Source organism: Chlamydotis macqueenii, chromosome 14 (assembly GCF_036417535.1).
Source record: "Chlamydotis macqueenii isolate bChlMac1 chromosome 14, bChlMac1.mat, whole genome shotgun sequence".
Classification (NCBI taxonomy): Eukaryota; Metazoa; Chordata; class Aves; order Otidiformes; family Otididae; genus Chlamydotis; species Chlamydotis macqueenii.
The window spans coordinates 18723329-18748575 of NC_141569.1; the positions used below are offsets into that span (position 1 = coordinate 18723329).

The 25247-nt window shown below is 48.7% G+C and overlaps 1 protein-coding gene across 3 annotated transcripts in view; it reads right to left on the minus strand.

The window, feature by feature from the left end:
* The window catches only part of FNIP1 (folliculin interacting protein 1), a 68017-nt gene extending 43644 nt beyond the window's left edge, over positions 1 to 24373 (minus strand). The window contains exon 1 of one of the 3 annotated variants that reach the window (XM_086759175.1): positions 24211 to 24373. In XM_086759175.1, the coding sequence (XP_086615301.1) occupies positions 24211 to 24299 (89 nt within the window). In that variant the 5' untranslated portion in view covers positions 24300 to 24373. Of the gene's footprint in view, positions 1 to 2722; positions 3334 to 24210 lie in introns of those variants that run through there. The other 2 variants (XM_086759174.1, XM_086759176.1) reach the window with 2 other exon arrangements.
* Positions 24374 to 25247: the final 874 nt, after the last annotated feature.

Below are 25247 nucleotides of genomic sequence, written 5' to 3' on the forward strand. Positions count from 1 at the left end.
GAGGATGTCAAGCAGGTAGGAATTGTAAAAGATTTTGCCAAAAAGTAAAGTTACTCAAAACCAGAATGTGACTAATTGTTGAAGACGTAAGTTGAGACTATCAGTCAAACTATTGTTTTCCTACACCATGTTACCCATAGCTATAAAAACTGCCTGGTGATGAATCACTTCCAACTATTTTTAAATGCATCTACGCAAACGATATTTATAGTTTATGCTAGCTTATCTGTTCTGCGTGTTTTTCATGCTAGCACCTTTTTAAAAGGCTGGCAGGAACAGCCAGGGCAGAGCAGACGGCAGGTCCACCTTGCCCCGTGCCCTCCCCGCGGGGCTCCGCACGGAAGGAAACGTCTTGCTTTGCTCCCGTGAAGACGAACATCAGAACAGAGGCGTAGAGATGTCCAGGGTTTATCTCCAACTTCTGCAGATGACCCTCTTCACGTCCTGCTGTCGTTACGGTGGTGCTTAGACCTCAGCCAGCTTCTACACAGGCGTTGGACAGAGCCTGTCCCTGACGTGAAGAGCTTACGTTATAAACACGAGACCACCCCGCTGGGTGCGTTGGGCTATTTCAGATGCAGATTTTCTCCACGGAGATGCACGTTCACATGAAGTGCGCTCACCTGTACATCCACAGCCCAGGGCTATTCAGGCTCCCGCGGTTGCTTTGTTACAGGGAAGGGCGACCAGAAGCGGAGGGAAAACGGTCCGTGCCCAGTCCAACCACCTTATCACACACCTCTCACTCTGACATGCCTTCCCAACAAGGGGTTCCCTTCTCCTGCCTAAATTCCTCTGCACATTTCTATTAGCTGTTACTGATTATTTTTTTCTTTCAGCTTTGAGAAGATACAACAACAGTTGAGTACACAGGACACACAGGGAGGGTACTGTACATATTTTAACACCTCCTTACTGCAATTCAACAATTCACTTATTATCTGACCACTACTGTCCAAAGGCAGCTGTGCAGAACCTTCTGAAAGAGCACAACTAATTTGGAAGCAATGAGAACAGCAACGTACAGCACGTTAAGGATGCTTCCCGCTTCAGAAGACAATCCATCACCTTTTTATAAAGAGGCACGGGCGAGTTATTTATTTTTTTAATAATAACACCTGAAACGCAAAAGAACTTTGTCAAGTTTCACATGGCACGGATGATCCAGGCCGCACTGCCAGTTTGCAAAGCTGGCGTTTTCAGTGAGAGATTTCATTTAAACGCTGGTGCCATTAACATGGCCAGAAGGCTGCGAGCAGGAGGAAGATCCCTAAACCAGAGAAACCACGGGACCTACGCTTAGAAAACGTTTTGCAAGATAATTGTCTTTACAAGAGCTGAGGTCACTTCAGGGCTGTGTGACTGCTGTGGTGAACGCCCGCTGATTCTGCAGAGAAAACCCGCATTTGTAACTCGACCAAGGCCACGGAGGGAGCCCGTGACGATCGATTGCGAAGGAGTTTACCCCGCGCTCCGGGCGACGCCGCTCTCTGTCACTCTGACCTCAGCCGGGCTTTCGCAAAGGCCGCGGGACCTGGACTCTGGGGAGCCTGGAAGGACCGACGGACGGTGGATCATCTCGGGGACAACCACCCACTGCGGGTGACAGCTTGCAGCGCGTACGTTCTTCAAATTTAGCACAAGGAAATAACTTTTCTTTTTTTAAAAAAAAAACCAACTTAAAAAACCCAAGTGATCCCCTTGCCATTTCTGGAAGGAGGGCGACGTGTCCACAGGCGCTGTGGCACCGCAGAGGTCAGCTCCACGCTACCTCTATAAATCTGTCTCGTTCAGTTACCCGCTTAGCAATCCTCACCTTGAATAGCTGCACGACGTGAGCTCCAGGAAACTTCTGCTGCTTACCCTGAGCACACATTGTGCGCTAGGCACACGTGCAGTCAGCCAGCGATTTCACGCTCGGTCTAACAAACCTGGACCTACACTTCAGCTGGCTCCCAGGGTCCTCGGCTCCGTTCAGTTCTTTAACTGTATATGAGGCTGACTTCAGTTTGTTTTCATTTTTTTTTCTCTCTTCTACCAAGTCACTTGGCTCTCATTAAGGTACCTAATTTATACTCCGAAGTCTAATGCCAGAGCCAGATGCCTTTCCACAAGCAAAAATTCGTAATATTTACAGGTTAGGTGCAGTCTAGTCAACACATTAATCATAATCTGGAGTGTGATATTGAAAATAAGTAGGTTGGAAGGATTTGTTAAAAGATGTATAGCACGTTGAGTAACTTTGCCATTTACACAGGTTCAGAATTCATGATTAGTCCCAAAAATATTCTACGAAATTACGAATACTATTTTATGCACGTCCTTCCAAAAAGTACCTGTTCAGCTTTTAGCTGATTTAAGCACATACACGCTTGCAAACATGTGCACGTCCACGCACACAGGCTCTCTGCTCTTTGGAAATACCTGTTTTAATAAAAACCACACACACACAAGACCCAGTTCCTTCCAGTTAAATGCACGAGCGCTGAACACAATGTTTGACATTATTCAGGCAGACTGCACCTCCCTTTGCAAAACTAAACCGGGAATTTATTTAGGGAATAGAATACCTTAGTGTCATTTACGCATGCTATTATGAGAAAAATCATTAAAAAAATTTAATCTCTAAAGGTTTCATATCTCTGGAAAAGAAGCACTTTAATCACAATGAAAATATTAAGCTGATAATAAAATAATCTCAAGAACTGTGCAGTGACCATACCTGGGAAGCATCTTTGTCCGCCGAGCAGTTCCACTTTCCAAAATCCCTCTAAACTCCCGTTGTGCCCGGCTGCCAACCCAGGTTAATAATAGCAATGAGCCATATTCATCCAAAACCACAAGACTGTCAGGTGACATATCAAGAGGGCTGAATTTAACTCAAACAAAAGACTCTCCATGCTGCATCCTAGCAACAGGATCACACAAACCACCTTAAAGAGAGCGGCTGGCCGAAGCGCAGTACGGGGGTCTGCACCGGGCTGTGTTCGCACTGCCCCGCGGTTTCGTAACCCAAATCCTGCCCCTCCATTCTGGTGCACAGCCCGGGATTTCAGCGCAAGCAAATCTCGCCCGTCTTCCCCGCGCCTTTGTCTCTTCCAGCGTATCGCTGCCGAGGAGACGGATCTAATTCATCGGGAAGCTAAGCGCTGCTTTGGCAGGCGCCGGAGCGTACATGTCGGACCCATCGATCCTCCTCCTCCTCCTCTCGCGGACGCGATCGGAGTTGAGTCTCACGACCCAAGTGCCCTGGCAACTGTGGCTGCCATCCTGCACCTCCACCAGCCGCGACCGTGGGGAATTCAGCCTGCTTGGACGAGAAGAGGAGGGAGAGGGGGGGGGAGGCAGAGAGCGACGCGGCCTCCTTCCAGATTGCACCCCCAGCCTTCACATTCCTGGGAGCGACGGGATGCTTGTGCCGGAGCCCGGGAGCGCGGAGGCAGCGGGGCGGTGGGAAAGCGGGCGCTGACAGCCATCATGTGACCCAGCTGTCAGCCCAGGCCACCTGCAGCCGCCATCCGCCGCCAATCCCAGCGCCGCCAACGACCCCTGCGCGCCAGCCCACCCTGGAAAGAGAGGCCTTCAGGTGTCTCACTGCACGGGGTCTGGTGTGCAGGCGTGCTGGGGAAGGGGGAAGAGGAGCCGACAGCCACCGACGCCGGCTGCCTGCCTCCGCACGGCCGGTTCTCCGTTGGGTTTGCAGGCTCAGGAAAACCAGCCCCGTTCCGCGTGTCGCGGCGGCACCCGCGCCCCCTTCCCATCGGCTCCTATACGGACAAAGAAAGCACTGTACGCCCTGTCAGGGCTCGGTAATATCACAAGTGAAGCATCAGGAACGTGCAAGGCAACTGGATGGCAACATCTAGGGATTTTTAGGGGGAGGGGGGAAAGAAATCCTCACCAACCTGCTAGCTGTAAACAAGGTTTCACCGTTGCTCTTGTAGTAACCCAGGCCACGCTAGGAAGGCTGCCCGGTACATCACAAAAGCAAAGAGCTATTTAAAGAACTTTTTTTTTCCTCTAAATTGTCGGGGAGGAGCGAGAGAGATGGACGGGGAGGTGAAGAAGGAATCAGGCATCCAAAAAAGCAATGCACATTAAAAGCTATCGAGTACTGTCACAGGCATTTCCAGGGTGAATCATTCATACTGTTAATTTTGCATTATCTTTGGACGGAGATAAAGAAAGATATAAAGGCAGGAGAGCACAGCATCATAGCTCCTACTTCACTTTTTTTCAGTGTCTGAAAACCTACAGGCTTCGCCAATATTTCAAACACAAAGGCAGCAAAGATTAATTTATCGTCAGCATCTCCTGTTCTGCTGCATCTCACAACACACATCGCAGGGCTCGATGTCACAGAGCGGGTGAGCTGGGCTCTGGTGCCAGGACCCAGCAACCCCAGCACGCCCGGATGATGCTTTGCCATCCAAGACGGATGCCACCAGAGAACACTGGAGCTCCCTGGAACACTACGTATCTCCTGGATTAAGTTCAGGGAGAAATCCTTAATCTATTGACACAACAGCAGTTTTGCTGCTCACTTACAGGAACGTAATATATTTATGTCTGGTGTTGGGCAAGTGTTTTGACACAAATGCAGTAAAACCAAGAGATAGGTCCTTACTCTGTTCCACATCCAAACCCACTATCTTTTGTGACCACAAATGTTTTATAGGAAATTCCTCATTTAGAAACGAGGAGCTGAGGTCCTGCCCCACACAGATGTAGGTTACAGACGCAGCTTTTCATACGTGACAAGCACCAGGGAACTCAACGGAATTACTCACATGAGCAAAATTGGGCGTGTGCTGTTTACAGGACCTATGCCTTCAAACCAAATCTTGCCTTTAGAGCTTAAAACGCCAAGCCTTGGGAGTTGTAAGCAGTGACATTTGACCCCCGCTACCTTCTCGATCCAGCGAAAGGAACGTGCTGTGCAGAGGAACTTTCTTTACCTGTGTGGCAAAAGCATTGCTCTCTAAAGGTTACTGATGTCAAAAGTGACCTTTTTTTCTTCGACATGCGATGGTGAGAAGTTCAGTGCAATGTATTATGTAAACATTTATTTACAGGAGTAACATCTCAGGTTTCCATTTTACCTCGGGGTAACCCGATGCGTATTAAAGACAAGTGCTTTGAAAGCAGACCCAGCCTCCATCCAACAACTGACCAGGAAAAATGTTGGAAGGAATTTCCCGTCAGATAGAGACAGACCCAAAGTGTACGGAGAGTAAACAGCGCTTTAGCCAGACCAGTGAATATTTACTGCTTGAGGAAGGACTTCAGATAATCAGTGTTGGCTCAGACACACTGTGACCATTCCCACATCCAAGAAAACACTCGGGCCTCTGAGATTAAATGTGCACCATCCTCTTCTCTAGGTGTATATCCAGGCACAGGGAACATCTGATTCTGAATGTCTGAGGACGGTTCTGGTCACACCGGTATGTACCGATGGTATTTCAACCCCGGGTCCAAGCCTGCGCTCACATCCAAACCTACTGCCTGCCAAGCGCAGAGGCAGAGCCACGCTCCGAGAAGGTGCCTGATGCAAACCCCCCATGCGCAGGGATGGGGGACACGGGGCAGCGCCAGGACCCTGAGCCACGCCGCTCCGCTGACAGCGGCTCACAGTGCAAGGGGGCACAGCACAGCCCCCAAAACGGGCCACTGGTAAGTAACAAACCCTACAATTACAATATCAGCTGTATTCGAGATATGGCGACTTGTTTTCACCCATGCGTTGAAAGTTTTATGGGGTTTGCATCAGGCCTACTGCATCTGTCATGAAAGAGTGTCTCCAGAAAGGCAGATGTGTTTTCTTGCCAGTTCCAAAGAGTCCCTCAGTTACCAGCCAGGCAGTATCTGGCTCTGGCAGGGCAAGTGATACTCTCCTCCTCTTTGAAACGGTGCGGGCGCGTGTAAGTTTGAACTTGGAAAACAAAACTTTGACTGTTATCTAGCTTCAGAAAAACACTGAGTGATCAGAATCTCCCGCCTTAGCCCACCACCTTCCAGAGAGAAGGGAGGGCGGTTCAGCATCTGTGCGCATCCACCCGACGGCAGACGGGAACGGCACGGGTGCGGGTGTGCGGCCACGCTGAAGAGCCTGGAGGATGGAGCAGGTCCCACCCAAGGGGCTCTGCGCGGACCCCGCTGCCAGACCGGGGCTGGGGTTCATTCTTAAGCACACACTAGCCAAAGCAAAAATCCTCAAAACGAAAGAGCACCAAAAAAGTGACTTTCTTCATTTTATCCAAAAGCAATTCTGAGAACATTTAGAGCTAGTGGAAAGGCTCCTATGCACCTTTTGGGTATAAATCATCTGATTCTAAACTGAGGAGACAACAGTCTGTTCCAACCACAAGCAAAAAAAGTAATTAAATGATTCATTTTTGTTCTCCACTGCCTTAACGAGCTTTTTTAGCCTTTCTCCTGAAAGAAGGCTTCCCTCACAGATGTTGTAAACGCACACAACAGAGAGCCAGTAAGCAAGCCAAGAAATGCTGATTGCTTAGCAATGCGCAAAGGTAGGAGCTGGAAGCCATGCTAGACAAAAAGAGAGAAAACCAATTAGGATTTTATTTGAAATGTGACTGGAAATACTTGGATACCATTTCTCTACAAAATACTTGCCTTAGTAGGATTACCACTGAGCTAGACTTCAAAAAAAAGTGCTTTCTGTGCATTTTTGTATCCCTGGGGGGGAAAAAAAAAAAAAAATAAATCCACTGAGTTCCTCAGTGCTGGAGGGAAGAGTGCACTGCGCACGCCATAGACTGCACGCACAAACACAAGCCCAGCCAAAGGCCAGCCAGAGCCAAAACGATGAGGAAGATCCCCGCAAACAGCGCGCGGGCTTTTCCAAACCTGGGCTCCTTTTTCTTTATAGGAAGTCAGATTTGTAAATAGTGAAAAAGAGTGTTTTTTTTTTCATCTGCCATACAAACAAAAAAAACAATATACCAACAGAGAACCACTGTTTACAAACTCTCCACGCCAGGATTCCCGCTGGCAGCAAGGGGTCTCACGATGGAACAAGCTGGCTCCGCGGGCGGGTAAAGGAGCATCAGCACAAACACAAATCAGGCCGGGAGCGTTCCTGGCGCCCGCGGCACGGAACATTACCTTTCTTTAAAGAACGTGGATGCTGAGACCTCGGCGGATTGACTGTCCCTCCACTGCTGTCATTTTTCAAGTCATGCTAAAAGATGCTTAAAATAAAACTGACTATCAATATACAAATCTGCAGCATGGGTAAGCTACTGGGGCATTGGTGTTTGTTTTGTATCGCATTTCCAATTGCAATCTGTTATAAATAAGACGCCAAACAAACCTCCGTAACACCGACTGGTACCGCGAGACAAGAGGGCATTTTCCCCCTGCCGAACAGTGACTTCATTGTGCGCGCGCGGCTGCGCCCAGCAGAATCATCTTTTGCTGTGCCTATTAAAAATAAAAAGTGTAAATAGTTCAGTGTTGTGTGCGTTTAATGGAAAGTCGGAAAGAAAAAGAGCTCCAATACAAATTGCTTTTGCTGCACATCAACAGTTGGTGGAAATACAGAATTTTCTGAAGTCACGCAGATTAGCTGGTGTAGCAGAGGAGGGCTGCGTGGGGGAAGCCTTTTTTTTCCCCCCCTTTATGTTGTGTTATTCTGGAGATGTCGAGATGGATTCTTCAGTCCTTAAATCCACACAGAAAACTAACTCCTGCTTTCCACCCCCTCTCCAAAACGCGAACGCCAACACGACACGGGGTGACACGCAGCCCGACACACGGGAGTTTCCAGCAGACAATAAAGCGAACTTTGCCCGTGAAAGCCAGCGTCGGTGTTCCATCCGAGCTGCCACTGACGAGAATTACTAATACGATAAAAAAAGTGAGTGTTTCACAGTGCTAGACAGAACAAAAACAAGCTCACAGGCTGAGATGCATCAGCTGCAGAGCCCACTGCTTAGGTAACTCACTGGTGAATCACTGCCTTCTGCTGCGCAGAGCACGGATATTAACAGCCGATACAAGGAAGAGAAAGGAAGGTGTATTAGAGTCAAGGCTGACTTCATGAAAATGAAGATATCTTCAAGGGATCACCACAGCTCCACTAGTGCAGTCAATTCTACTGTCAATAATAAACCCTTCACGACTTCTGATGCAACCGGAGTACTTGGGCTGGGGAATCCTAACATTTTCATTTTTAACAGACAAACATTGAATTCCCTGTATTTATCTTCAGCTTTAAGGCTTTCCTTTTCATCCTCTTCCCACCAACTGTAAGGACTACAGCAGTTTTCTTTTCTTCTTTTTTTTTTTTTACACAAGCAAAAATGAGATTCTCAATACACTACTTCAGGAGATACGGAAAATAAAAAAGCTGCACGGTGCGTAAACAAATTGCTAGTGTACTCTAGCTACGCCTGACCCGCCGTGTGATTTTTGCACCAACACCAAGCAAACACATCTAAATAAGCCACTTTATCAGAGGGATAGATCAAGAAATAAATAACTTTTTAGAAGCTAAAAGACTAGAATGCAAGCAGCTGCATTTTTTATGTCCCGCTTCGTAACCCGCGAGCTGTGCCGGGGTGGGCGATGCTGTGCCCGGGGTCGCGGGAGGCAGCTGAGCACCCCAAACCCACCGGCCCCGCGGCGGGCGGGCCAGGATGACCTCTGGTGGATATCTGCAGCCCGGGGATGCTGCACCCGCACCATCACCAAGGGCACAGCGGTGATAAAACCGCCCGCTACAGACCCGGACCATTTGCTGCGCAGCCCGCGCGCTACCTGGGAGCCCACCGCCGTCTCAGGGTGGAGGTAGCCACCCGCTTACACTGATTAAAACATCCTGCAATACTTGTTTCGTGAGTTTTATAAGGGGGGGAAAAAAAAAAAAAAATATTGCCTTGCTGGTGGAAGTCCTGCAGCGCGAGCAGGCGGCGTGGGGATCTGAGCATGCCTTGGCTGGGGGCCACGTCCATGCCACGGATTAAGGTGGCCGCACTCGTGACCCAGTGATAACTGAGAGCCCAATACATCTCCGCACAAGTATTTGCCACTCAGAGGTGGAAAGCAATTGTTATGGACCCTCCACGACACGTCGCGAGCACAAGAATTCCAACTAATGTTAAAAATACCAAAATCCCCCCAGACCACTCCAAAGAGCTTGCTGGACTTCCCTGCCCAGCACGCACATTCCCAGTTAAATTACCAGGAGCGTCAAACGCACAAGGACTACAACTTCCAGCTTTCGGCTAAGTCATCCCCAGCACAAACTGCAATCATTCCAGTTTCTAACGATTTTGTCTGGTACTTCCCAAGTCTTCGCTTTCCTCTACCCCAGGTCTCGTTTATCAGCACACACAGCATCGCTGCAGCCGAGGTTTACATGATCTATTTTCCCCTTGGGGAGAGGGGGGAAGAAATAAAGCAAAGCTGCAGCTGTTCAGGGTTCCTTGGAGAAGGAGGAAGACAGATGCAAGTAGTTATTCTGCAAAGATCCACAGCCATCAGTGCCTGAGCAGCATTTTACTCTGTCCCTCATGTGACTGTTTAATTAGGTGTTGATTCACTCAGTCATGAGACACAGAAACAGGGCTGCAAGCCCTCGCGTCAAAGAAAAAGCAGTGCCTGTTCTGCCAGTTTCTGTATTAGCAAAGCACAAAGGGGACATCCCGTTCTGAGAAGCAAAACTCATGTTTCCTTGCCCAAGAGCCAAACATCAAATCACTTCAACCTTTCCGTGGGGGGGGGCGGGGAAAGACAGATGAATTATTTCAGAGCAAGATGCCTGTGAACTCCCCCGTCAGAGCGGAGAGCAGCGCGAGCTCCTGGCCGAGCCCTGCGAGCAGGGTGTGCCCTTCCATCTGGTAATCCAGGTCCAGGCTGCCTCGGGATATCGGGCTCTCAGCTGGGGTTGGTTTGTTTGTTTGCTTTTGGGAAAAAAAAAGGAAAAAAAAGAAAAAAAAATACAAGCTGTTTTGCTATGGCTTTATTCCTGAACTTCTTCGCCTTTATTACCAAAAGTTTTTCTGTTATGGGGTCCGGTTGCCATAGCAACAGGCTTTTAAAAATATCCAAGAGACGTTCAGCACATGGTAAACCAATTTCACGAAGTGTGTACACTTGTAACAGGAAAAGCTGGCGGACAGATATTGAAATGCACTCCGTCCAGCCGAGGCTTGACGCAGGGATAATCCCAAAACGCTGCTTTCCGTCGAAAGCCTGGTGTTGTGGAGGACGGCAGCGAACTTAAGCTTGTTTTGTTACCAGGCCGTTTATAAAGACAGTCACATAAAAGTAACAGACAATGATCATTTTCCCAACAAAAGCGACATTTAAACCAGTGTGTCACTAAAATGCATTAAGTGCCAAAAGCTTTCTTCCTGAAGAATACTACCTTCAACCTTTGATTTGTAGCATTTTAAACCTCGTGTGTTTGTAGTCTTACCCTCATCTGTGTAGATTTTCCTCCAAAAAAAAAAATTAGACTCTGGATCAGCAACTTATTTAAAACACATGCCTAATGCTAAGCACATGAGCGGTTGCGTTGGGAGCAGTGAAACGACTCACATACTTCAAGTAAAGCACATGGCTTAAGCAGAGTGCTGACTCAGTCCTATTCCCCCTCAGATTTCACCAAAAGCCCGTCTCGGTTACACGGGAACAACTGCGAACTGGAGGCAGAGGATGGTGTACAAACACGTAGAACAAATCAGTATCCGTGGAAGGAAATCCCAGCCTGCCCTGTCTGTATGTGACGCTCATCGACGCCGATATCCCGAGCGCTAATGACGGGTATTCCCCGCGAATCAGCGCGCCTCACACCGCTGGGTTTGTCCCTTGCCATACCAGCATCCTCCAACACCTTGAGAAGTCCGATGCGACGCTTGGCCCAGTTCTGCAGCCTTTCCGCACGCAGCTCCGCGCCATGGAGCCTTTCACCAAACCCCTTCATTAGTAAACCCCCAGAACTACTGACCAGGATAGGTCACTGCACTTCCAGACCTCTGCCAGGCGCTGAACCAGACACAACGAGCAACACTTTCACAGGTCTGCCAAAGACCATCAATGAATATCCAGGTGGACTGGAGCTACCCTACAGCTGCTCTTCAGGAGAGAAGACTTTCCTAACTCGGTTCCAATGCGTGGACTGAACATCCCTCCCTTACTGGCTCTACAAGTTCAACGGGTCCCTACTTAATCTGCGGAAGGGACGGGATCTTGATTTGCGTAGATATTGCCAGGGCCCCAAGACTGCTGTGAGGAGCCTAGGCTGCTCAGCTCTCCAAGGCAAGAGTCATGCTGCTGGATTGCTTTCCAAATTAAGCATGCAAAGGTGACCTGAAACTATTTCAGGTAGATCTATATGGAGCAGACACTGAAGGCATTGCTTGACTTCACCTTTATGTAACTCATAAGGACACGAGGACAAAGAAAAACCAGATGCTTCAATGAGCCAAATGGCCATACAACTTAATTTAGTACCGGCAAAAAAACCCCCAGACTGCCAGAATAACACAACGGCCTGACGCCTAACACACACACGCGCTAAAACTGAGAGGCCCTGAACACTTTGGTTCTCCGACGCAGCAGAGCACTTCAGCACGCTTTTAGCTGTCTGCCAGCTATTGGTCCCTCTGATTGCAAAGGAGCCGCTCCATCTTTAAACCAAGCCTAACAAAGCGCTCTCTTGGGTTCGCAGTAAAGCGCTTTGCTCACTCAGCTCTCTGCTCTCACGTTTTCTGCTGTTCCTTTCGGTTTTCAAGGTCTCGGTACATGCTCACCGTCTCGGGTTTCTAAGAATGGCAGGAACGGAAAATAGAGGGTAGGACTGGCCACTGCCTCGTGATTATTAAACAAAATAAGCTTTTCAACACCGCTGTCTATCTAGAGGGATTTTCCACTGCAGAACAGCTGAACTGGTCAAGTCTTAGTGAAAACTCAGGACAGATACATGCAAGCTCTGAGCATGTGTTGAACACAGCCCCTGCGTGTCCACAGAGCTTCTCTTACTGTTAAAATCCCGGCGCACGATAAAGGAATTGCAGGTTCAGCTCGGCATGCCCTCCCTGGGTATCAGCACAGACTCGCTGCAGACACACACCTTCTTTATCGCAGGACTGAGCTGGAACACACACTCCAAACCAGCTCTGCCTCCAGCTCACAGAATCAACAGGAACCTCGACAAAACCAACATTGTTCCACTGGGAGAGGTTGTACTTAATCAAGAGATAGATATATAGAGAGAGATATTTAGTGTGTGTTCAATAAACCCCTTTTTGCTGCTGGTGATGGATGCGATGAGAATGCAGCTCCGGGCACTCCCAGCCGACACCGCTTGCCCACAGACGTGGCTGGGGCCACTCCTGTCTGCCAGAGGGACCCTCCTGGGGCTGCAGCAGGACCAGCCGACTCCCAGCTAGCTCCAGGGAGCTCAGCATCAGCTCCTGCATCTCCTGCAGCTCATGCACCACAGTCTACGGTGAACAACAACAAAACCACATCAATTTTTTCCTCTCATTCCTGTGGAGCGGCAGGCTTAGCTTTGCTTTCTCTTTTCTCTCCCTGTTCAGTCCATCCACACGAGCGTCTGCGAGATGTGGGAACTCGAAGAAGCCCAGTGCAGCGGGCATCCCGCTGTGAACCAGTAACAGCACCGCATGAAGCTGTTTATTCTGCTGCATCAACAGGAAAGAAGAGCTCACGTGCTGGACAGCAATAGCTGCCAGTGCCACCAGGACATTTTGGACTGGGCTGTTTTGCTGGTTGGGTTTTTTTGTGGGTTTCTTTATTTTTTCTCCTGGAAAGGAGCTGTTGGCAAAGTAATCTCTCCCTTGGCTCTCTGTTTCCCTTTCCCCTTCTCATGCTAGCGCGCGTCACTTGAAGTGACACAGCAGTAACCCCAAACAGGATGCACCCCACTGCTTGTGGCAGGAGGAGGAGGAGGGGATGGCACAGCACCCAGGGAACACCTTCGGAAAGGAGAGCAGCACTGCAGGTCTCAGCCAGGACAAAACCAAGAAGAGAACAGAAAAATGGAAGGGAAAGTGAGCTGGGCTTTAACTCCTTTCCTTCTCTCTGTGCGCGTGCGTATGTGTAAATACCGGTTTCCAAAGCAGAGCACCAAACAGGGACAACGATGGTGAGGGAGAACACGACAAGGCTCAGGGAGCAGGAAGCAGAAAGAATCGTGTAAAATGTACGTGCTAAATCACAGCAGCACCATCCAACTGCTTCCCACCACACCTGCACACCTATCTTTGCAGCTTTCCAAATGCAGGGCAACTCCAAAACGCTGCCACTCCATACTCACTACACTCACTTCGCACCCAGCATTTCCAGCCTGACTTTTATTTTTTGTGCTTCGCAGCTGTCACTGTTCACGTCACACCTTCCAAATACCAGCCCACTGCAGCCCTCTCCCCTCCGCTTCAGACCTGGACCACCACCAGCCCTGACCCCCTAAATCCTAACACTAAAGTCTTAGAACTCAGCTAAGAATGCTGGATGAGACCACGGCAATGGTGGACGAGAAGCTCAACGTGAGCTGGCAACGGGCGCTGGCAGCCCAGAAAGCCAACGGCACCCTGGGCTGCATCCCCAGCAGCGTGGGCAGCAGGGCGAGGGACGGGATCCTTCCCCTCTGCCCCGCTCTGGTGAGACCCCCCTGCAGCGCTGCGTCCAGCTCTGGAGCCCCCAACATCAGAAGGACGTGGAGCTGCTGGAGAGGGTCCAGAGGAGGCCACGCAGATGCTGAGAGGGCTGGAGCAGCTCTGCTGTGAGGCCAGGCTGGGAGAGCTGGGGCTGTTCAGCCTGGAGAAGAGGAGGCTCTGGGGAGACCTCAGAGCGGCCTTCCAGTGCCCCACTTCCAAATGGGGAAAAAAAAAAAAAACCAAAAAAAACCCAAACCAAACAAACCAAAAACAAAACCAAAAACTCAACTAAACAGAAAACCTAATACCTAGTGTCTTGCTTTCTGACCCCAACGTGAAAAAAAAAGTCTCACACAACACACAAGCAAGCAGTTCTGTGAGCATTCTTCAGTTCAAAAAGAAAATCTGATGACACATTTTAAAACAGATACACTTTCAGACTAACCAAAATAATTCATTTGAAGATAACTGCACATAAGAGACGATGAAAAAAATCACTAAAATACAAAGCAAGCAAATTAAATCAGCCTTAGAGCAAAGTGGTATTTTAGCTTATCTGAAAAAGAAAGTTTGATAAACATTTCTGTTTATATAGAGATATAATTCTGTTACAGTCTCCTAATAATTTATTTTAAGTTACTTTATTTTTTTTTATTCTATACTTTTTAATTATGTCTGTTTTGGGAAAAAAAGAGGTCACGAGTTCGTGACTAACATCTCTCGTATAATTAGAAAATGCACGTAGTTAAGAAACCAACATGCTCGTTTTCACAGCTTCTTAGCCCTCCATGCCGTCAGTAGAACAATTTCCTACTAAGAAAGAGTAATTTCCAGTAACTCACGGCAGCTGAAGTATGTTTAAGTGCTGAAAAAAAAACCCACCACCTTTTTCTGTCTATTTAAGTTCTATGTCAGAGTTTGGTCTGCCTTTAAATAGAAACCCAGCTCTGTAAGCCAATTCACGGTCCTAGCGTTTGAGGCATTCCTTTAACGCTGTCTTTGGGGGCAATGCTGTTATTTTTTCCTGTAGGAACAAGAAAATTCTGGCAGACGTCTTCCTTAGCAGATTCTCAGATGTTCTGATGGTGTCATTCAACCAGAACAAGCTTCCGAGAAGGAGAGCGCGCTCGCCCCGCGTTTCGCAGTCTGTTTCCCCCACGCTTTGATACCTGTCCCCATTTCCCCTTCACACCTGAACCCACACCATTTTTCTACCAATTTCTGGTATCAAGATTCACGAAAAGGAGTAAACAAACCGTTCAGCCAACGCTCTGAGAACGCTGTTCTCAGATTCTCCACCACACACAACTGAAGTTGGTCAAAAGGTTCAGAAATTACTATGAGGGGAGCGCGAGACTGAGCAAAGCACGGCGCACGCCACCATTTCCGTAGGTACCAAGGCTGAAATCAAAAACAGACAGCGTGTGGCAAAGCAACTGCTCCTAGGGGTGATGCTCAAACAGACAAAATACTCTCTCTCAAAGTGGAAAACGACACAGGAACTGGGGTGAAGATACTGCTCTGGCTTAAGCAGGCACAATGCCAGGACCTTAAGCCAGGCCTGAGCTGAGCTCAAAGTTTCTTCATTTATCAACTAAAACAGATGGCAGAGAACTGTAATTTGGCTCCCATTTCTTTCCAGTCATACACCACACAAACTGAAAGGCTAGAGGGTTTGTGGTGCTGTTAGAAGTTTTGTTTTGTTGACATTTTGGCTGGAGCAAGTGAAAGACATCTGAAGAGTCTGCTAATGAGGCACACACAGATCTGGAGAAATATCAAACACCATGAACGCACAGGGCATGAACGGTACCCACACTATAGGAAAGACAATTGTTTCTGTGATGCATTTTACTAATTTTAGGCCAAAAATCACTGCTGCTGATGTTGTGGAAACATCCAGGAGAAACAGAGCAGGATCAGTGGGGTGTGACGGATCATTTCCACGCTTCAGGATCGCAGCTTTCGGCAACGGCTGCCTCCAGGCCCGCACTCACGTCGACCAGGGAGCATTGCTGGGTTGTTCACTTGTTCAGGCAGAACTGACAGGGAGCGTCTACAGCCCAGCTTGGTGGTACTAAGCATCACCGGCACCACTGCAAAGAGTCCCTCACCTGGACAAAATGGGGAGGTCTTTCAAGGCCACAGCGTCAAAAGACAGCTAACACATCAAAGCTGGAGGACATCCGGATAACACCCCAAAAGCATTAGGCAAGACTGAAATACAGAGCTTTTTACACGTAGTCAGACTGCCTAAGTCCAAAAGCCTAAATCACTTGATAAGGGCTATGAAATCACGTTTTCAGAAAAGGCAGGAATTGTTGCACCAATACATTGCACTCGGGGACGCATGCCACGTGCAGGGACTGTCCGTATCCTCCGCGCAGGTTGTGCAGTATTTCGTGCTGCAATGCACATGTTTGAACAAGTTTCTCTGCAGCGCATTGTGTTGTGAATAACAGTATCTACAGAAGCTACCGGTTTCAGAAAATAAAGAGGTCGTACTTCTTACGCAAACGTGCGGAATTACCTCAATTAAAAGCTTCAGTTGAGCACTAAGTCACAGCACAACCCATTGTTGCAAAAATAAATAAATCCTTTTTGAGACAAAGACTACATCATACCTGTTCACACTTCTGCGGCACAGAACACATTTGGGCATGTATTTTTAGAAATACGTGATTAATCCTGCAGAGAGAACAGCCCCTTCTGAATGTAATCGCTATGGTCACATTCCTGAGGCGCAGCACAATCACATGTGTTATGCTGTGCAAACGAGTTTTTTCAAAGGAATATTTCCCATATATGAATTCTGTTACGACTCGGTGTAAGGTGGAGCAGCTGGTGCACTAGCAAGTAATTTACAGCTGATTAAAATTACTTTTAATGCGCATAATTTTTTTTTTTTTCCTCCAGCAGATCTTTTATAGATGAAGGATCTCTATCTATACCACAAATGCAAAATTTTTCAAGTCCTCGGAGACAAATTCTGCGACCAGCTGATTCTGGAAGCCCAGCACAACCACACCGAGGATTCGCTGGTGCAGGCGAGCTCTGCATTTTTTCCTACCGTTACTCACAAACATGTGATCTTGCAGACATTCTGCTCCAGATGTAGCAACAGGAGGGAACTCGGCCTCTGAGCATGAAACCACCCTGTGCGTTACTTTCCACTCATAAAACGTGCTTCTAAAGTGGTCACCTCCAGCATCCAGCCAAAATTACAACACAAGTTTCAAGCTCCAAGTCACGCTGGACCAGTTTATTCCAGAAGAGAAGCCTGAATTCATCCAAGCTGTCACCACGAGCATTTGCTAACTCGGAGGCGTACACGCAGCAAAGGATAAACCCCTCGGAAAACACAAAGGCAATTCATCAGTCAGAGGAGCTGATCGTCCCGAGAGAGCGAGTTTTACATCATGAGACACGTAAATACACCTTCCGTCACCAGAAAACAAACGATGACATTATTTCCGAAAAGGAGATCCCACAGTGGACAACAGGTCCGTATGCCCCATGCTCTTGGCACATCTTCAAACCCCTGTGACCCCACCTGGAGAAGGAGGGGAAAAAAAACAGTACCCTTCAGTTTGCAGGAACACCTCTTAGAACACTCGCCAGCGTAAGCCAAGCGTTAAGCAGCAGTTTTACTCCAGCATACCTGCACATACATTTTCAGACACACAGAAACCACGGCGAGAATTCAACATCTTCCTCCCACAGCGGAGATGACGGGCCAGCTCACAGAACAAGCGTGGGAGCAGGGTCTGTCTCAGCCCCGTTGGGTCAAACCCATGGGGAAGAGGACAGCAGACATTCATGTCTTCCAGAAGGAAAACTGCCACACTCACCTGTCTGGCACGTGCTATCGGAAATCAAAGAAAAACTCAAAGTAAAATCAAATGATTCAGCTGATCAGCTGGCAAGATCCAAACGAGTACCTGAAGGCCTAACCCGCGGTGATCCTCGTGGTACAAAGGCACCGCGTGATTCACTCACTCCAGCCTCTCCTCAAAAGGATTTCTAACTTAGCGGAAGGAGTTGAAAAGCTGGAAGAGGAACCAAGAAAGTGACAGTTCCAAAGGCAGCTCAGTGAGGCAAGAGACCGCAGGCCATCCTCAGACGAGCCGTGCCATGCCATAGGGAGGAAGCGAAGTTGCAGGGTGGGAGGAAGCAGAACGCACGCTGACGGCACCGACCTCATGATGTCCACTAAGTGCAGTGCAACCTTGTGATGCCAAGTCCTCAACTCACCGGAAGATCCCAACCACCATGGGAGATGCCAGTATGAAAGGCAGGACGACTGGTGTCCTCATACAAGTTAATTCCTTTGGATCTGACAGTAACACAAGTAAATAACAACCACCAGCTGGACCGCTAGCCCTCTGATTTGCAGCTCCTTCAGGCTCTGTACAGACCCAGCTTGCACCATCGCCTTATGCAGAGCCAGCATCTAATTTTCAACGACATGCCGGATCTTCTAGCAGCAACACATGCCCACCTGGAGAAGCACTTGGAGACCTACAGACGGAGGGCTCGGAGAGTGGCTCCTTCAGCAGAAATTGTCAAAACCTTCTGTGCTCCAGAGGTGCTTACCGGAACCTATTAATGGGTACGTCTCTGCTTCCAAGATGAGAGTTGACTTGGAGCACTGGAAGGTCCACAGAAGCTCAGATGACAAGGAATGCAAAACAGGATTTGGCAAAAAGTACTTTAGGAAATAGCAATATATTTCAAAATACAAGCCAAAGTCATCACGGTGATAGAGAAAACTGCACATAAATCAAAGTGCAATAGTTATTAAAACTTGCTACACTCAAGCTAATGAATGCAACCAAAAAGCCAAAAACTCTTCCAGATATTACAGAAGATACAGATTTTTTTAAATAAAAAGTAAGACTTAAGGGACATTAAATGGCAGAAGTGAGCTTAATAAAAACACAAGAGCATTTCAAATGTTTAAGAATTTGAATAGTCTGAAAAAATTATGGGACAAAAGCTTTCTAAACTCACCTGCTAACTGGAGAAGATGAAAAGCTGGCGCTATTACAAAGCGAAGCCCAGCTAAAGCTCTTTTTGAAGACAGACTTTGAGGTGGTGAAACTCCAGGAGTTTTACAACTGCTGGTGAAAGACTTGCAGAATGCCAGAAGCGAACCAACATCAAGATGCAGTAGCTCATTACCAGCAGGTTTTGGTCGGACTGGCTTGACGCATTGACAGCGTCGCTGAGGGACAGCTTTAGAAAGCCTTGCGCAGCGCTGTCAGGACAACAAATTCGCTAGCTGTGTTGCTCACAGGGCTTGGTAAGAGCTTTGCTTCCTGGGCTCAGCCAGGCTGAGCACAAAGCTGCTGATAGAAAAGCCTAGCCTGGGTGGAGCAGGGTATCTTGTTTGCTGTGGAAGGTTAACTCAATAAGAGTTCTGACACTGTTTTTGTCCGCTCAGTTGTTTCAGCGCTCTCTCAGACCTGATGATACGACAGAGTCCAGACTGCTGGCTCTGGACTCCTTCGGCATCTCCCAAATCCATACCTTAAAAACGGAAAGCAACGGGGCAATCTGTGGCGGTTACCCCTGCTCTGAGCGCAGGAGGAACAAATACAAACCAGTCCCTGTAACAATACCACATCATTTACGTCACCGCCTTCAGAAATAATGTGAAAACTTAACAAGAAGTTTTGTGGGTAAAACTTTGACTGGAAACTCAATGTAAAGACAACTTTCATGTTCCTCCTTCACCTTACTCCAGCCTCTGCTTTAAAAAGTCCCCAGCTACACGTCGTGAGATGTCTCCAAGTCTCTGCAGTTTATTTCAAGAAATTAGCTCCCGGTTCAAGAAGCAATTACGCCTTTGTAAGAAAGCATATAGAATTTTTACTGTGCAAGAACAATAGCTCTGCACAGGAACTGGCTCTTGAAGCATCTTTGTATCACGCTACCCATTTCCAACTCCAGGTTTATTGCAATTCCCTTGATGAATCCCGCTGCCAAAAATTATGTGAAAGGAAACAAATCTCAGGATAGCATTTAAGTCACTGCCACGGAGAACTGAAAGCATCTGGGCTGACGGGGGATACTTGCCTAGACAGATTTCAGGAAATACGATTTTGAAGCCAGCCTTAGGCCTTTCATATCTCAGGAACCTGGCAATCTATTCCCTCAATAAAGGAGCAGCACGTATTACAGAAAGACCCCGAGAACACACATTTCCAGGATGACTGAAAATGGCCTTGTCCATAAATAAAAAAAATAAAAAAGAACATTTAAACTTATTTATTCCTGTACCTTCCCACTTGGAAAACTGCGCTTGTCCTCAGAAATAGTCAGATAACCAAAGCAAACCCCAAAGGAGGAATGTGCCCAAAGACACTCCACGCCGCTGGTAAGCCTCGAAACTGGAAGGGGTTCTGTCAAGCTTGAACAATTACTGCACAGCTGTACCTCTGCAACAGGTGCTTTAACAAGAGCAAAACAGAGTTTGCAAACATCGGTGGAATGCCCCTCGGGGTTAGATGGTTCTTTAGAGCTCTCTCGATTTAAAAAAAAAAAAAAAAACCAGACACTGAACTTTTATTGAGCTGTAGTGTAAAAAGAACTCCTAATAAATAAACCCTCTATCCCCCAGCTAGGTGGGAAGGATGTCTAGAGATACAAGGGAGCAAGTATTTGAACTTTATACATGAGATGGAAAGAAACACTGAGCTTCCCTCCTACATACAGCCCCCAGACGTACCAGTCCCGTAATTCAGCGTTACAGGACCCTCCCTCCCCCTCTGCAATAGGTTCATAGAGCTCCAAGCCCAGTTACTGTCTCAGCAGCACCGCTGCAGCCCTGACAGCTGTATTTACCATTGGAACGCTGCACACACTTCGTAACAACAAAGGCAGAAAGCCGAGACCTCTCGGTGATTTCCTGGGCTTTGGGCTCATCCTGCTGAGCCCATTCTGAAGAACAAAAAAAACTTGTTGAATTATCAGTGGTTTAGCAGTTCCTTCTTCTCCAGAGCACTGAAGCAGACCCCTAGCAAGCCAGAAAATAAATAACAGCTCGAAATGTGAATCTGTGGCAGTCGGTAACGTATGTGCACAGTGGAATACTTCGTGCGCCCATATAATATTTAGCATAAACTTGTGGCTTCTGCTTAGTTTAAGGAAGTTGTTGTACGATTGTTTCCACTTTACTGGGGAAATTGATCAGAAAATTCTGGCAGAGGGTTCATTTAATTGCTGTTTAAAAGTGTACATACATTTCAGACATACAGCACGCAACTCATGTGAACGGCTTTACGCGTTTTTACAACAGGAATACTTTGATTCTAAAATTGTAGAAAACAACATACCTGAAATTTCATTTTCCTAATAGCTGGAAGAGCCTGGGCTGAGCTGAGCTCTCCTGTCACCAGCAGCCGCCAGTGCCAGATGCTACAGTACGGCCAAGAGCTCCTATTTATAGTCAAGTTACCCTCGGGGAAAATCCACTCACGTGAGTATTATTTGCAGTAGACAGCGGGTGCTCTATACCTTGGAACTCAAGGGTTTGTCTCTTCTCTAGAATACTTGCAGGTGTTTCTGTGTTTCTTGTAAACAGATTTTCCTGTCAAAATTTTGAATGTTCTTGTTCACCATGTGAACGACGAGCTGCACTGAGAGATTTCAGCCCAGGGGCCAAGCCTGTCAACCGCCCTCGGTTAAACTGAAGGGCTAAAATACTAACATGTAGTGCATCTATTGTGATTTACTAAGGCTTCTTCTGTAAAATATTAAACTGCTTATCTATATACGTATAAAAAGGGCAAACTGGTACTTTACAGTTGCTAACTTACTGGTCACATCACTAGAAATGTTAACCTCTCCTGCACCTGAAGGATTTTACAGTTTGGCTAGAACCAGACTCAAAGTTTCACACACTCACAGCACAGAAAGAGATTCTGGGCAGGACAAAAGGAAAAAACAAACAAACAAACAAAAAAAAAACCCCAAACAAGCAAACAACTAAACAAAATACATTTCCCCTGAAAAGTATTCATAATTTTATTTTTGAAACAGTGTAAGCTCAGATTAAGTAGAATTCATGTGCTGGTAAATGATCACAATAAGCCTGATGGAAATGCAAATTACAATCATAGTCAAAGAAAGGATGAGCATCAAAATCAGCCTTAAATGCTTTGCTATACTGATGCCATTGCCAGAATAGTTGGGCTCCTCTCTCTAAGTATCTATTATTCACAAAATACATTAAGAGTATTTCTGTATTTTTAAGGGTTGTTCTACACAGTCTCCTCAGTAAGAGGACCAAGCTTTCAATGTGAAGAGTCAGAAAAAACAGCTCTCATATCTGTAAAGTGTTCTGTTATCTAGAATATAAACAGATAATAAGATATCAATCCATAAACATAACCTTGCCCCACTGAAACTGATGAGGCTGTTGCCTTCAGTTTTACGGGAACCAGGGACAACCTAAAAATTCAGAGCACCCGTTTCCAGTTTCTGAAGATCCAGCTGTAGTAAGTCGCAGTCTTTATTTTGTGTATCACCCCAAAGTGTCACCGGTACCTGGTAAGACCGTACATAGTGAGGATTCACTAAAAACTTATCCCCATTTGGAAAATGAAAGCAGCCAGCAGGCAACATGCATTGTATCAGTCTTCAAAAAATAATGTTTGCCTCTCCCAAGTAAGAGCTGGGTCTCCCACCCCCCGAGCCTTGGTCAGAAGAGCCATCAGCTTCCTCCTGGGATTTTATACCACGGGTCCACCAAAAAAAACCCAACTGCAAATTCACTAGTTACCAGCTGACAGTTCACATCACAAAGTGAAACAGCACTACACAAACGGAGGAGGGAAGAGCAGACAGTGTGACCTGTCTTTTTTAAGTTTCACGTCCAGGTTGGCACAGAACGATGCAGGGGAAGAGGGAAGCAGAGGCCTTGCTGAGTACTCACTCCTTTCAACACAGGCAGGATCCCCACGTTTCTGCCCCAGGGTCCGCACCGCAGCTGCTGAATTAACCCTCAGTCTCTGGACAAATCCATCCCTAGCAAATGTCTTAACGGGGGAAGAGGCAAGGCAACCACACAGAGCAGTCCCAGTGCCCCTTCCCCACCAACGGGCCTGATCCCAGCATCAAGCTGATACAGAAAACAAAACATTTTAATGATGTGTCATCTTATCTCTTTTAAAAATCATTTAAAAAAGGAACCACTGTAAAGAGCAGAGAGGTGTGAGCGGCTGGGATCAGTGTCTTTCAGAGGAGCATGCCAGCAGTTAAAGCACCGGACTTCAGGTGCAGTTCAGGAGCGTGCCCTGACTCTGTGAGGACACAAAAAGACCCACCAATATTCTGTGAAAACTGTGACACTTAAATCCCTGCAAACGCACTATTAACCACCCGAATTGCATCACGGCAGTTAGAAGGAATATCCCATCACACAAAATCAAGCCCATCAGCCCGGGATCTCCCTTTACAGAGCAACCCAAGGGCTGATCATTTGTAGGTAATAAATTTCAAGGCAGCGGGTGGGAGGAGAGCTTTACCACACTGTTAGAAGCGTCTCAGGCAGCGCATAACCCTCGCTAATGAAGCACACTGTATTTGCATCCAAGCTGCAAACTCCACGCTTTAAAACGATTTTGCAGGTTACCTCTTCGCTACGCCAGCCAGCACCGGGGCTTCCCAGCGCAATCGTTACCCGCTGCTGGAACAGCCACAACACCGACCCGCTTCCAAGCCAAGCACCCCCCGAGGAGGCCCTGGGCAGCTCCTAGGCCTCTCCCCGCACCCGGTCCCCACGCAGGACCGCGAACCGGAGCTGCCACCCCCAGGGCAGGGTCCCCCCGAGGGGGGCTGCCGTTCCCGCCTCCCCGTGTTGCGCTTGGCACCGCTCGGCGGATCCAGTTTTGTTGCGGTTAGAGCATGACAAATTTCACGAGAAACCCTACACCTCTCTTGGCAGCGGCCAAAACTTCACGTTTTCACCCCTTCCTTTCCTTTCCTCCACCTTTCTGAGGTCGCTTCCCGGGGGATCGCCCGCCCGCCTCAAGCGGAATGGCGCCTTCCCCCCCCCCCCCCCCCCGCCTTCCCCGGCCTGCAGCATCCCCGGGAGCGAGCGCGGGGGGCCGGGGCCCCACACCCGCCCCGGGAAGCCGCCGCCGATCGCCACCGGACGAAACCGACAGCAAGGCGGCGACCGGCAGACCTGGGGCTGAGCCCCGCTCCGCTGCGAGGGGGCCGCCCTGAGGGGAGGCGGCCGTGAGGAGGCGGCGGAGAAGAGGGGGGGACTCCCGCCCAGAGCCCGCCGGAGGGGCCCGGGCCGGGGGCAGCTCAGCGCGCGCGGGGCTCCCGCCTTGAGGCGGGGGCCGGATGCCGGGGGCAGCGGTACGAGCGAGGATGAAGGGAGGGGGAGAGCAGCGACGAGCGGCCCCCGCTGCAGCACGGGCGGCGGCGGCCGAGCGGGAAGGGGGCCGCCGCCCGCGCTCCTCCGAGGCGGAGCGGGCGGCGGGGAACTCGTCGCAGAAGTTCGGGGGGCAGGGGAGGAGGGCGGCCCCGTCCCGGTTACCTGAAGACGCAGTCGTCCCTGGCGTCCCTGGCCGGAGAGATCAGCCCGTGCTTCTTGTTGAAGAGCTTCTGGAAGAGGGTGGGCGGCATCTTGGGGCGCCGGCGCTGGCCCCCGCCGCCGAGGCGCTGGGCTCCGCGCAGCGCCGTCCCCTCGCCGCGTCTAGTTCCGCCCGCCCGACTCCATTCGGTGTCACAGTCATATGACGGACATTAGTCACCGGGGAGCGGAGGGGCGGGCCGGGGCGGGCCCCTGAGCGGGGCGGGCCCCTGAGCGGCGGGCGGCGGCGGGAGGAGCCGCAGCCGGAGCCCCGGGGTTGCGGGGGACGCGCCGGGTCCCCGCCGGGCCCGGGTCTCTGGCGGGACCGAGGCGTTTCCCGCATAGGCCGGGCAGCGCGGGGCGGTGGTAAGGCGCCGCGGTTTTGTTTTTCCTTCTTCAGACAGAAGCAGCAGAAAGAGGTCAAGAGCGAGGCATCACATTGTTCAGTTGCTGTCGCCAGCGCTATAAGGACTCTGCGGGGGACAGCAGAGACAGATGACTGCTTTTACCCCAAACCCAGGAAACCCAGCTCCCGCCCCCTTTCCTCCTCCCCCGCACACGCCGCGATTCTCCCCCAGCAGTAACAGACATAGCACAGCTCGGATGCACGCAGCTCAAACCCTGCATGGAAGGTGGTGCACGTGTATTTGCGTGCAGAGGAAGCCATCATTACAAATAAAACATCCCTCTTCAAAACAGTATTTAGGACATAACAGCCAGTAGGTAAATCCAGAACAAATATATAAGCAAAGGAAAAAAAAAAAAGTGTGATAAACGTCATGAAAACAAAAGGATCCGTGGATTTTTGCAAAACTCTTTATTCGTAACTGTTGAAATGAAATGGAAACACTGGTTACAGTTAACAGTCTCCTTCAACGTCTTGCTGTTCAGATACAACAGTACGAGAAAGTTTAATTAAGGACTGGCAAACCTGACTCATCTGCTTTCCCCAGAAAATGGAATTAAACTAAAACAGTGTATGATGTCAGATTAAATGAGGC